The 13,720-nt window shown below is 38.8% G+C and overlaps 1 protein-coding gene across 2 annotated transcripts; it reads left to right on the forward strand.

Annotated features, from left to right (window-relative positions):
• Positions 1 to 819: 819 nt before the first annotated feature.
• LOC126590076 (phytosulfokine receptor 2) lies at positions 820 to 4,951 on the forward strand. Of its 2 annotated transcripts, none has more exons than XM_050255574.1 (3): positions 820 to 981; positions 1,109 to 1,215; positions 1,318 to 4,951. In XM_050255574.1, exon 3 carries the CDS (start codon positions 1,559 to 1,561, stop codon positions 4,718 to 4,720), a length of 3,162 nt encoding a protein of 1,053 aa, XP_050111531.1. In that variant the 5' UTR covers positions 820 to 981; positions 1,109 to 1,215; positions 1,318 to 1,558; the 3' UTR covers positions 4,721 to 4,951. The 2 variants fall into 2 exon arrangements, with proteins under 2 accessions (XP_050111531.1, XP_050111530.1); XM_050255573.1 differs by having other exon boundaries at positions 828 to 981; positions 1,080 to 1,215.
• Positions 4,952 to 13,720: the final 8,769 nt, after the last annotated feature.

The raw sequence follows: 13,720 nt of genomic DNA on the forward strand, positions 1-13,720 counted from the left end.
GGTAAAATTAAAAGGTGAATACTCACTATTGAGTACCTAAGTATTATCCATATATTACGTGTATAATATTGATATACTATTTTATGTAATAAGTGATATATACAATCAACTTTTAATAAAATAAAGTCGTTAATTAACATGACATACACACATTGCTTTTTGCATTAAACGATGCACAAATGTAATACAAAAATGTAAAATATTACATTTAAGAGAGTCCACTTAGCCCCAGTTTGGGGTTGAGGTGATTTTAAAAAAAACTCCTATGAAAAAAAGCTAGGAGTGTTTTTGGTGTTTGGTAAACTTAAAAAAAATGGCTTATTTTGGAAGCTGCTGTGAGAATAAGCTGAAATCAAAGGAAAAAGCTGAAGCTGCAATTTGTAGCTTTGGAAAACTGGCTTTTTTTCAAAGCACATAGAACTACAGTGCTCCTTTAATGAAAAGATCCACTATCAGACTGCTTTTTTTTCCAAAAGCACTTTTACAAAAAAGTTTACCAAACACTCTGCTGATTTATTTCACAGCCGCTTATTCTCACAGCACAGCCGCTTATTCTCACAGCAGTTTTTTTTCAAAACACAGCAATACCAAACCAGCCCTTAACCCTCCTCTTTCTCTGGTCGAAACCATCCAAAGTGGATTTGTGTTTGTCCAATAAAATAAAGATTCTCAAGAAAGAGAAAGAAGTTTCCTTTTCTGTTCTGCGCTACTGTTTATTTGATTTGAATTATCTCCCTGCTTTTTTCTTTCCTTTTTTTATTCTCTCTTTTGTTTTTTTATTTTTTTTTAATCAAAAATTTGGGGGAGGGTTTTGAAATTGGAGGAGTCCCATTTGTGGAAAAAGTAGCCACTCACTCACACTCACGCACTGTTAGATGTTAGGTTGCATAAAGGCATGCCAGTGCTTGTGAAATTCTGCACCTTTTTTATTTTCTTCACATTTCACTGTAGGCTTTGAGAATTCAGAGTTCAAGGTTTCAGGTAGGCCATAAAAGCTTCCTCCTTTTATGATTCCTTTTCTTTACTCTTTGTTTTTGTGGTTTTTTTTATGGTTTTGGGTTGTGGGTTTGAAATTTCAGCAATTGGGTATTTCTCTTTTGGTGTGAAGGAGAAGAAGGAGGATGCTTGCTTCTGCAGCAAAATAAGGGGTTTTTGCTCTTGGGTTTGCTGATTTCTGGTCAGTGGGTCTTTGACTCTTTGCTGATTTTTTAAGAGGTAAGTTTTCATTGCTTCACTTGCAAGTTGTTAGTTTAATGAGCTGCTTTGGGATGTGAGTATTTATCAAGTTCTTTTCTTTTTCTGTTTGTGTGTATTCAGATTGAAGCAACTTTCTGCACTTCCATATTTGTGGTCTTGGGATCTCAATTCCCAAGTGGGCATTGGTGATTGCACTTGTTTTACTGAATTACTTGGAAGTTTTGCTTCACTTGAAGTTGCAAAGCTGGGTTGTTGAAGTTAAGGTCTTTTGGGATTTGAGTGCTGAAAGTTTCTTCGTTTGAATTTCTTATGGGAGTGTTGGTGTTGAATTGAGTTGGGGGGATTTTCTTTGGTTTCATCAATGGAGGTATTGGGGTTTACTCCAATGGCATTCCTCAAATGGGTTCTCTTGGCCTGCTGTATTGGTTCAGTTTTCGGTCTTAATTCCCCAACCCAATCCTGTTATCCAAATGATTTTCTTGCATTGAGGGAGTTTGCAGGAAACCTCACAAATGGGTCTATGATCACAGCATGGCACAACACATCAACTTGCTGCCAATGGGATGGTGTTGTCTGTGGGAATGTGAACAATGGGACAGTTGTTGCTAGTAGAGTCACACAGTTGATTCTTCCCAGCATGAGTCTCAGTGGAACGATTTCACGCTCTTTGGGTCGATTGGATCAGCTGAAGTTGCTTAATCTTTCTCTGAATCATCTTGAAGGTGGATTGCCTGCAGAGCTCTCAGACTTGAAGCACCTGGAGGTTCTTGACTTGAGCAATAACATGCTGTCCGGACCAGTTTCAGGTGCGCTTTCCGGTTTGAATTCGATCAGAGTTCTGAATATTTCAAGCAATTCAATCCATGATGATTTGTCTGAGCTTGGAGGAGGATTCTCACATCTTGTTGTGTTCAACATAAGCAATAATTCATTCACTGGTCAGTTCAACCCTCGGATTTGTAGCTCTTCCAATGAAACCCACATTCTAGATATGTCTTGGAACCGTTTGGTGGGAAGTCTTGAAGGCTTAGACAATTGCAGCAGGTCTCTCCAACAATTGCACCTGGACTTCAATTCATTTTCAGGCTATCTACCTGAATCTTTGTATACGTATTCGGCTTTGGAGCAGCTTTCAGTCTCTGGGAACTCTCTTTCCGGCCAGATAAGCAAGGAACTGAGTAAGCTTTCTAGCCTCAAGACCTTAGTCATTTCTTCAAACCAATTTTTGGGTGAACTTCCAAATGTGTTTGGGAACCTTAGACGACTAGAACAGTTAGTTGCACATTCAAATATGTTGTCTGGCCCATTAGCTTCAACCTTGGCACTCTGTTCAAATCTTCGAGTGCTTGACCTTCGAAACAATTCTCTATCCGGTTCCATTGATCTAAATTTCACTGGACTTCCAAAACTCTGCACACTTGATCTTGCCACTAATCATTTTTCTGGTTTCCTTCCAAATTCACTTTCTAATTGTCGTGAGTTGAAAACGTTAAGCCTTGCTAGGAATAAATTAAGGGGTTCAATTCCGGAAGACTTTGCCAAACTCACATCCCTATTCTTCCTCTCATTGTCGAATAACAGTTTTGTGAACTTATCTGAGACACTATCTGTGCTGCAGCAATGCAAAAATCTCACAACTCTAATTCTTTCAAAAAATTTCTTTGGTGAGGAGATTCCGAAAAATGCAAGTGGGTTTGAAAGCTTAATGGTTTTAGCACTCGGGAATTGTGCTCTCAAAGGCCAAATTCCAGTTTGGTTATTGAGTTGCAGGAAGTTGCAAGTCCTTGATTTATCTTGGAATCGCTTGGATGGTCCCATCCCTTTGTGGATAGGTCAGATGGAAAACTTGTTTTATTTGGACTTTTCAAATAATTCACTCTCGGGAGAAATCCCAAAAAGTATGACAGAGCTGAAAAGCCTCATATCTACGAATTGCACTCATGCAAACCTTATTGCTTCTGCTGGCATCCCGTTATTTGTAAAACGGAATAGGAGTGCTACTGGCCTGCAGTACAACCAGGTCTCAAATTTTCCTCCGTCAATACTCTTGAGCAATAACAGAATAAATGGAGCAATGTGGCCTGAGATCGGACGATTGAAGCAGCTCCATGTTTTGGATTGGAGCCGGAACAACATTAGTGGGACCATCCCAAGCTCCATCTCGGAGATGGAGAACTTGGAAGCATTGGATTTATCATTCAATGATCTCTATGGTTCGATCCCTCCATCACTTAGCAAGCTCACATTCTTGTCAAAGTTTAGCGTGGCAAATAATCACCTCCATGGAGTGATTCCCAATGGAGGACAGTTCTTAAGCTTTCCCAGCTCAAGTTTTGACGGTAACTCGGGGCTTTGTGGGGCAATGTACACTCCATGTGGTGATATCAGCAGTACAAGTCTCAAGCCTGTAACTCCATCCAGTTCAAACAGTAGATTTGGTCGAAACAGCATCCTTTGTGTAGTAATCAGCATAGGAGTTGGGGTTGCATTGCTTCTTGCAGTTGGTTTGCTTAAAATGTCAAGGAGGGGAGCAAAGGATCAAATTGATGATTTTGATGAGGACAGCAGGCCGCACAGGATATCCGGAGCCCTTGCATCGTCAAAACTGGTGCTGTTCCAAAATTCAGACTGTAAGGATTTTACAGTGTCAGACTTGTTAAAGTCTACAAACAATTTCAACCAAGCCAACATAATTGGTTGTGGTGGTTATGGACTGGTTTACAAAGCCAACCTACCGAATGGAGCAAAAGCTGCAATCAAGAGACTTTCTGGGGATTGTGGACAGATGGAACGTGAATTTCAAGCTGAAGTGGAAGCCCTCTCAAGAGCTCAGCACAAGAACCTTGTCTCTCTTCAAGGTTACTGCCGGCATGGTAATGACAGACTGTTAATCTACTCCTACATGGAGAACGGAAGCTTGGATTATTGGCTGCATGAAAGTGTTGATGGTGTTTCGCTTCTAAAATGGGATGTAAGACTTAAGATAGCTCAAGGTGCGGCTCGTGGGCTAGCCTACTTGCACAAGGGTTGTCAGCCAAATATAGTGCATCGAGATATAAAAACAAGCAACATTCTTCTAGATGAAAAATTTGAAGCTCACTTGGCTGATTTTGGTCTTTCAAGGTTACTTCGTCCTTACGATACCCATGTTACAACAGATCTGGTTGGGACTTTGGGTTATATTCCTCCAGAGTACAGTCAGACATTAACAGCAACCTGCAGGGGCGATGTTTACAGTTTTGGTGTTGTTCTTCTTGAGCTTCTTACTGGTAGGAGGCCTGTAGAAGTATGCAGAGGAAAAAACTGCAGAGATTTGGTATCGTGGATGTTTCAGATGAGATTTGAGAAGAGAGATGAAGAGATTATAGATTCGTCAATTTGGAATAAGAATCATGAGAAGCAACTTTTAGATGTTCTTGGTGTTGCCTGTAAATGCCTGGATCCCAATCCGAGGCAGAGGCCCTTTATTGAAGAAGTTGTGTCATGCCTTGACGGTATAGGATTTGAGAGCGGGAAACAATGACCATCCTTGTTGCATTTCCATCCTATGGAACTCAGCAACTCAGCTGAGGTTCCATTAGCATCCCAATATGGAAAGGTATACCTGAAAAGCAACACTATTGCTAGTCTATAGTTGGGGTCTTTGGTTTCTTATAAAAAGAACTCATTTGGTACTATGTTATACTGATGTAATATGTATACAACGGCCATGTTGGCCGCTTCTACCTGAAATAAGCATTACAAAATTCCGTCCTCTTTTCTCCTGAAATGCGTTAATTTTGTTTTCTTAGATTTTTAATTGATTTCATTTCGTTGTACATACATGATGAACTCAGTGTAACAAGGTGACAACAGAAGCACCTTTCTATGAGCATGAAGTACGCTTCTATGTCGTAGGAAAAGTATGATATTGATTTCTCTCACATTTTGCATTTCAAGATCCCTTAATTTCTACATAGTCTGGAGCGACCGAGAGCTTCAGTTACATGATGTTATGTTGACTGGTTGTACAGATTCACTTTAGGAGTTATGTGAATCTATGCCTTATAACTACACATACTTTCATGTTTTTTATACCTGAAGTCTCAGTTTCTCTTAATCCCCTGACTATAAATAGTTTCCGTAATTGTGATTACTTGCTCCCGGATATTCTCCTGCCTTTACTCATGTTTATCAAGGATGTGTTCAGCTTTGGTCATCCGCATTCACAATTCATGGTAAATTTCTGCTTATGTATAGCAATTGTTTTTTCGAATTAATTGAATTTTCTTGACCACTACTTTTCGTCTACGCCCTACCAGTTTTATCTTCAATTTGCTGCAGTTATCAGAAAGCTGGCTTGTTCATCATAATTCAAGATCCGTAAGTTTCTCTTGAACTAATTAATGGCTCTCTCTTTCAAATGTTTCTGCCATATTTATTAATTTTCCTTATGAGCAGAACCCTCAGTACTGATAAACTGGCTTTGTGGCCCTTACTTAATCTGAGAGGGATATCTTGTAAAAGTTGGGGAACCACCATCCTCCAATAGAAAAGTTGACAACAATAGCTTTGTAGCATTTATCGAAACAGATATGTTCTCATTGGACACGGTTATTCAAAAGGATGGTGATTCCAAAAGCAGATGCTACACTCATCTGCCTTTTAACAACCAAAATGGACTGAGCACATTCTGTGCATGAATTTGCTGCCTTACAATGTCCACATTCAGATGAATTAGTTATATAACGATATTTCTTTGCGTATTTTATACGCATATCTGTTGCTAGAAATATTCTTGTATTGTCAGACTTTGAATTTTGATTGTACGTTAAACCAAGAATCGACATGATTAATTGTCTGTTTTCATAACATGTCAAAAGTGTTCATCTTCAGTCTGGCAAGAAAACCTCTCTCTCTCTCTCTCTCTCTCTCTCTCTCTCTCTCTCTCTCTCTCTCTCTCTCTCTCTCTATATATATATATATATATATGGAACATTTATCTTTATAGATAATTTGTGACAAGGAGAAAAAAACATTTCTGTGGCCTTGAGCTTCCAATTTCCTTTATGTAAAGTTTGATGATGAAAATCCAAGTCTTTTGACTTGTGAAGTGATAGAAACTAATGAAAGGAGATGGCATGGTTGTATCTCTCTCTTGCTGTGGACCAGGGTTAGGGTGGGTGTTTATCTTAAGCACTAAGATATTAAGGAATCCTTTCTCTTTTGACCAAGTTCATATCAGTAGAGAAAAAATCTACTGATCCACATCTCACACAAATGGAATCCAATCACATTTACACGGATTTATGCAAGTTTTTCTCAAGAGATAGACATATAAATGTATACAACTGTTACATGGAAGTTTCAAAATTTTCCTTTTTATTTTCCTTTCCATTTTCACCGTCGTAGAATGCTTCAAGATTTATATGTGGTTGTTGACCCTAAAAACTGTTGCGAGTTATATATTAGTTAAAGTGTAAATAGTAGTTTATTGTCCCACATTGGTGAAGTATATATGTAATACTAATTGTAACTCCTATATATACTCCACTTTGGAGATTAATGAATATATAAGAAATTCTCAAATATTGTCATATATATATTTTTGGTATTTACCATGTTTAGTTTGATATGATATCAGAGCACTTCGCTCTTGGTGACCTGTGTCCTTTAATTTTGTGCCCACATTTTTCGTGATTTCCTTCGTTGAAAAAAAAAGAAAAGTGAATAGTATCGCGCTACTGTATAACGTTAGCTACAATGCATGAACAGTGATCCTCTACAGTGTCTTAAACAGTGATTGCTACAGTCCATGAATAGTCTCTTCTACAGTACGTGAACAGTGATTGCTAAGTTGCTCTGATAAATTGTTTTCATTCCGCTACGTATCTTTTGTGCCTTTATTGTTCGTGATTTTGTTCAATGACTCAATATAATCATAGTGTTGTTATGCATCTTGTGGAACAAATAAATGGATAATTGATACTGGAGCCACTGATCATGTGACTAGTGACCCTAGAGTGTTTGATGAGTTATGTGATTATGTTTGAAATCCGTATATTACTAGTGCAAATGGAGCACCTTCCCATGTGAAGGGTGAAGGTACTATCCCTCTAACTCCAACCTTATCACTGATTCGTGCTTTACTTGTTCCCGATGTTAAGTGCAATCTTTTGTCGGTAGGAAAACTTCTTGATACTTTATATTGTTCAGCTCACTTCTACCCTACATATTGTTATTTTCAAGACATTCAAACTCAGAAGATAATTGGTCGTGGTAAAAGAATAGGAAGTTTGTACATCTTGACTATAAAGGATATTATTGTTTCCGGTTCAAATAATCATCAAGTTTTAAGTGCTAAAGTGGACGATAGACATCAAATTTGGTTGTGGCATCGACGATTGGGACACCCATCATTCAGTTATATGAAACATCTATTTCCTTCTTTGTTTCGCATTTGTAGTGATTCAAAGTTCAAGTGTGAAACATGTGGCATGGCTAAGAGTCATCGTGCTTCCTTTCCCGTAAGTGATTCTAAAGTTACTTTTCCATTTGATTTGATACATTCTGATGTGTGGGGTCCAGCGAAAGTTACTTCTAATGGATTCCGTTGGTTTGTTACTTTTATTGATGATTGTACTCGGTTAACTTGGGTGTTCTTGATGAAGAATAAGAGTGATGTTTCGTTACTTCTTCAAAAATTTTGTACAATGGTGTTTACTCAGTTTCAAACCAAGGTTAAGGTCTTCAGGTCTGATAACAGAGGAGAATATGTGAATCACACTTTGACATGTTTTTTTCGTGATCATGATATTATTCACCAGAGAGGTCGCATTTGGTGCGATGGCAAGTGCCTTCGCCCATGAGCGGGAGGTCTTGGGTTCGAGACTTGGGAGCAGCCTCTCCATAAATGGGGGTAAGGCTAGCCGACATTCACCTCTCCCAGACCCTGCGTAAAGCGGGAGCCTTGTGCACTGGGTACGACCTTTTTATGATATTATTCACCAGACGACTACTCCGTTTACACCACAACAAAATGGTGTGTCCGAACAGAAGAATAGTCAAATAATGGAGGTTTCTCGCTCCTTGATGTTGGATAAATGTGTTCCTAATCATTTGTGGGATTATGCTGTTTTGACTGATATGTATTTGATCAATCGTGTTCCAAGTAGAGTTCTTGATTTTCAAACACGCTTGATGTGCTACAAAAACATGTTTATCTTGTTTTTGTATCAAAGCTTCATCCGAAAGTGTTTGTGGTATTGCGTATGTACATGTCTACTCTCATCAATGGAGTAAACTTGATGTTTGTGCTCTCCGATGTGTCTTTATTGGGTATGCTAACAATAAAAAAGGTTATAAATGTTATTATCCTCCGACTAAAAAAACTTATATTACCATGGATGTCACCTTCCATAAGGAAGTTTCGTATTTTGTGAAGCTCTCTTCCGACTCTCTATTTCAGGAGGAGAGAGGGAGTGAAGTGCAGATTCAAAGAGATGGTATGAATGATGTGTTACAGGCAGAGTTGGAAACATAACCTATTATGTTGCGTGATACTGATCAGTTGGCTACAGATAGTGATTGGTCACCTGTCATTCCCGAAACTATTTCTACTGACGACAGATCAAATGTGCCCAGCGAGTTGCCTGTTAGTATGTCTGACGAATTACCAAGCCTATGTGGTGCGCATGCCTAGTAATTAATAAACTAACTACGTCATTCGGTTGTGTGCGTGGCGTGCCAACTTGTTGGCCGAGCTCGATCGGGGAAAATGTATTAATGTTGCGTTGGGCTCACTGTTGACTTTTGAATCTCGCGATTGCGGCCGAGAAATGAAAACGTCTCGGCCTTCGGGTTCTAGAGCCTAAAGACAAGGCTGATAGTTCTGTGAAGTTCAATATCAAATTCGGCACTCAGGGTGCCGAATGTAGTAACCTGGTAACACCTCATTTTGTCGAGAAGGCTGATGAGATGACCTCTGCCAATAAGGACTCGAAAATCCTTCTTGACCGAGACTTGGATAAGTAACAAGTCGGTCTTGGAGCAGTGCTGTTTATCTAAACTGAAGGTGCTTCGCGGTCGAATGGTTCTACGGCTACAGTGCTGTTTATCTAAACTCTATAATGTTGTTTATCCAAACTGAAGATGTTTACTGGTTGCCTTCACAGTGCTGTTTGTCCAAACTGAAGATGTGTTGATGAAAAAGGTGATGTGTTAGGGAAAAAGAAAAAGAAAAATCTCAAGGCTGTTGAGAGATTTCACGTAGAGCGAGAGTTTGCGCAGGGCAATTTGTGTGTTGAATTGGAGATGGTCTAAATGATGCAATGCACCTTGTATTTATAGCATTCATATCTTCTGCTTAGCACGGCTGGATACTTTTTTTTTTCGACCAGATACTTTTGTAGAGTCTAACTGCAACTCTAACTTGCGGAACTGAAATACTGATCTGTGGCATAGGCTAAAGCCTATCTTCCAGATGGCTACCCATGACTTTTTGACAAAATGAAAGCCTATCCACCAAAAGCCTTCTTGTCTCATCATCACAGCCTAGCCTACTTAGGCTTCGTATCTCACCATCATAGCCTAGCCTACCTAGGCTTCTTATCTCATCATCATAAATTCCATCACCTTTGCACCCATCCATGCATGCATCCTGATCCCCGTTCACTTTTTAATAATTATCATCATAATTTAAAATGGATAATAATTAATTCAAAATCCAACCCCATTAACAGCTTCCTAGTGACATCATAATATCGTCTTGTTATGCATGCTTCATTATCTGATGCCGTGCATATCCCGGATTTAGAATAATATTAGGTTAAGATAATTTAAAATATTACTAAGAGATAATATCATGATTAAAATCACAATATTATTTCTTAATAATAATTAAAAATCATTTCAACCACTTTGTCGTTCAGCGGTCTAAAATAATGTTCATTCAACGGCCTCGATTACTCGGACCAATAGTGTAAAATCGGGTCCAAACAGTGGTATATGTATGTTCAGTTTACCCTGTTGGAGTGTTAATGCATAATGCTTGTGCCATGAAATGAGAAAAACTATGAAGTTCATACAAAAGAAGAGAGTCAAATGAGATAAAAGTGAGTTTAAATTGATGATCCTGAACTTCTTCTGGCTGGCTGTTATATATTTGAACGAACTGTGTTCATATGCCGTCGCTGGGTCACCTCATCATGGGTCGCGATTCCTGAAGTTGGCCGGAGTTCATCGCCTAGACCTGGCTCTCCCGTTCATATTCGTGACTAATTAACTTGATCTCCAACTTAAGAACCATATTATCATTAAATCTCCAAATATAGTGGAGCATTTTTTTTTAATTGTGTATTTTGTTTTATTTATCAATCATGTAAGATCGAGAAATAATTATGGGATCAATCACACCATTATTAAACTTGGAGACCAAAATTTTAATATTTAATTAACTAGTTGTTTATGTACGTAGATATATCATGGCCATATGGAACCACAAGTTGATATTCCTGAACTTCTTCTATGTACGTAGATATATCAGCACCTAGGTGGCTAGGTGGGGTCTAGGCAGGCGCCTAGGCGGATTAGACGAATTTAATTAAATCTATTATATTTTGTATAAATAAGTGTTTATTTATACTTAATATATATAATTTCATCATAAACTACAAAATATAATGACATATATATTATGAGTTATTGGAACATAATGAAAACATGAGAAACAAACATATAATGTGTGTTTATTTAAGTATTCAACAAGTCTTTTATAATTTATTGAAAAAAAATAAAATGCAAAATGAAAGTTATCTATTTTCTGTCTAAGTGAGTCGCAATCTAGGCGGGTGCCTAGGCAGACGTCTCAGTAGGTCTAGGCACCCTTTCTTAATTTTCAAACGCTAAGTATTAATTGGGGCGGTGACCGGCCTAACACCTAAGCGGGGATTTTTAGAACAGTGACTTTTAGCACTACGAGGAGAGTAATTTCGGATTTTAGGAGTTCTTTAACTCCTAAACTGGTGAAGGCATTAATTTGCATGCAAAATTAGTCGAAGGGTGATGATATAATTTCTTTAGGAGATGATGCACCTTCATTGGACCACCTAAAGTTCTACGAAAGTTCTTATTTCTCTTCTTATTTGTTATAATCTTTTGAATTTTGTTATTTTGTAAGTTTATAAGTTGTGTATTTGTCTACATCTCTTTTATCTCTATTAATCCACAACCACAACAAGCATCACCTTCACAAGTTCCTAGCCGGCCTCCTTATACATCCTCTTCCTACCTGGCCACCTCAAGCTTCAAAAAATGCTCAACAATCAAAATCAAAGGCTCCTCCAAAGCCTCCCAAACCTTCAACGACCAAGGATGTCAAGCATAAGGGGTAAACCACTATGTTGCATTGCATTTCTTTGAACTTTAATAGTATGTTTACTTGAAATTGAACTTTGCCTTTTCATATGGGTTGTAGTACTAATGCTATAAGGCGTTTACTTGACCTTTGCCTTTCATTTGGGTTGTACTAATGCCATAAGATATTTACTTGAACTTTGATTATTCATTTGGGTTGTACTATTATCATAAGTCATTTTATTTGATGTTGTTGGATTGAAGATTAATTTCATAGTATGACACTAGTATGAACATTTTCTTGGTTGAAAAAAAAAAGGAAAAAGAAAAGACAAGAAAAGGATTTTGAGGTTCAATGAATCAATGACCAATCCTCAGCCCAGCCCAAGATTGAAAAAAGAAATAAAGACTTTATTTTCCATCACTACAAAAAGTTTGGATTGGACCTATTTTCAAAAAAAAAAAAACTGCAATTGAAGCCCAAAACCTGTTTGGGCCTCTTTTCATAAAAAGGCTTGTGACTGAAGCCCAAAACCAAATTGGGCTGTTTTCATTCCAAACCGAACCCATTACGTTTGGTATCAATTCGGTATAAACTCTCATATCGAACCGAACCGTATCGAAATTTTTTAAGTTTCAGTTTCGGTACTCTAACTCCGCCTATGTCTTACATGGCCGGTCCCAAGCCCGGATAAAGGAGGAGGGGGAGGGCGTCAGGTAGTCGACAGCCGGCACTCCATGATCACGTCGAATCCTTATGAAAATGAATCCAGAACAAAATCGCGCCAAAGCTAGGGCGTCACCCGTAAGTGGCGCGCTGTGTGGCCTGAGCACAGTGATAAGTGAGCAAGGGTCGCTGTATCTCCATCGGCACCCGGATGCAGTGTTAAATGAGCAAGGGGGCCATATAAACTTCTTTTCGAACGACTCCACTCAAAGTTGTTTGGGAGCATATGCTCCTATCAACTTTACCCGGGACACACAAAAGAAGTACTTTGATCGTATTAGACGGGGAAGGGTGAAGAAGCTAGGACAAAAGGGTAGAGTTCAAGAGAGCAAAATGCGTTTAGGAACGTGGAATATAGGAACCTTAACGGGAAAATCTATGGAAGTAGTGGAAGTTATGGTGAGGAGAAGGATAAATATTATGTGCCTACAAGAAACTAAGTGGGTTGGTAGTAAGGCAAAGGATCTAGAAAACTCAGGGTTTAAACTTTGGTATTCGGGCACAAATAGAACGAGAAACGGTGTTGGCATCATCGTGGACAAGACCTTGGTACAAGATGTTGTAGATGTCAAGAGGGTAGGAGATAGAATCATGGCAATCAAGATTGTAATAGGACAAGAACTTATCAATGTGATTAGTGCGTACGCACCTCAAGTAGGGTTGGATACGAGTTCGAAGGAGAAATTTTGGGAAGATCTTGGAGACTTGGTGCAAGGAATTGCTCAGACGGAGAAGTTATTTATAGGAGGAGATTTAAATGGACACGTGGGCAGGGAGACAGGCAACTATGGAGGTTTTCATGGTGGCCATGGTTTTGGGGAGAGAAACGAGGATGGGGAAGCTATCTTGGATTTTGCAATGGCATATGATCTCTTCTTAGCCAACACCTTCTTTAAGAAGAGAGAAGAACATGTGATCACCTACAAGAGTGGGTCGTCAAAAACACAAATAGATTTTCTTCTAATGAGGAAAGGGGATCGTATAACTTGTAAGGATTGCAAAGTTATACCAGGAGAGAGCGTGGCTAATCAACATCGCTTGTTGGTGATGGATGTACATATCAAAAGAGTAAGACAAAAGAACAAGACTTGGAAGTGCCCAAGGACTAGATGGTGGAATCTAAAAGAAGAAAAACAAGCCATTTTCAAAGAGAAGGTAATCACCCAATGTGTGTGGGATAGAGAGGGGGAAGCTAGCCAAATGTGGGATTCCATGGCTAGTTGTATCCGAAAAGTAGTAAAAGAGGTATTAGGAGAGTCCAAGGGCTTTGCCCCACACCAAAAGGAATCTTGGTGGTGGAATGAGGAGGTACAAACAAAGGTGAAGGCTAAGAAGGAATGTTGTAAAGCCTTATACAAGGAGAGGACTGATGAAAATGGTGAAAGGTATAGAAAAGCGAAGCAAGAGGCGAAGAAAGCTGTCAGAGAAGCTAAGTTAGCGGCTTACGACGATATGTATAAACGA

This window comes from Malus sylvestris, chromosome 11 (genome assembly GCF_916048215.2).
Source record: "Malus sylvestris chromosome 11, drMalSylv7.2, whole genome shotgun sequence".
Lineage (NCBI taxonomy): Eukaryota > Viridiplantae > Streptophyta > Magnoliopsida > Rosales > Rosaceae > Malus > Malus sylvestris.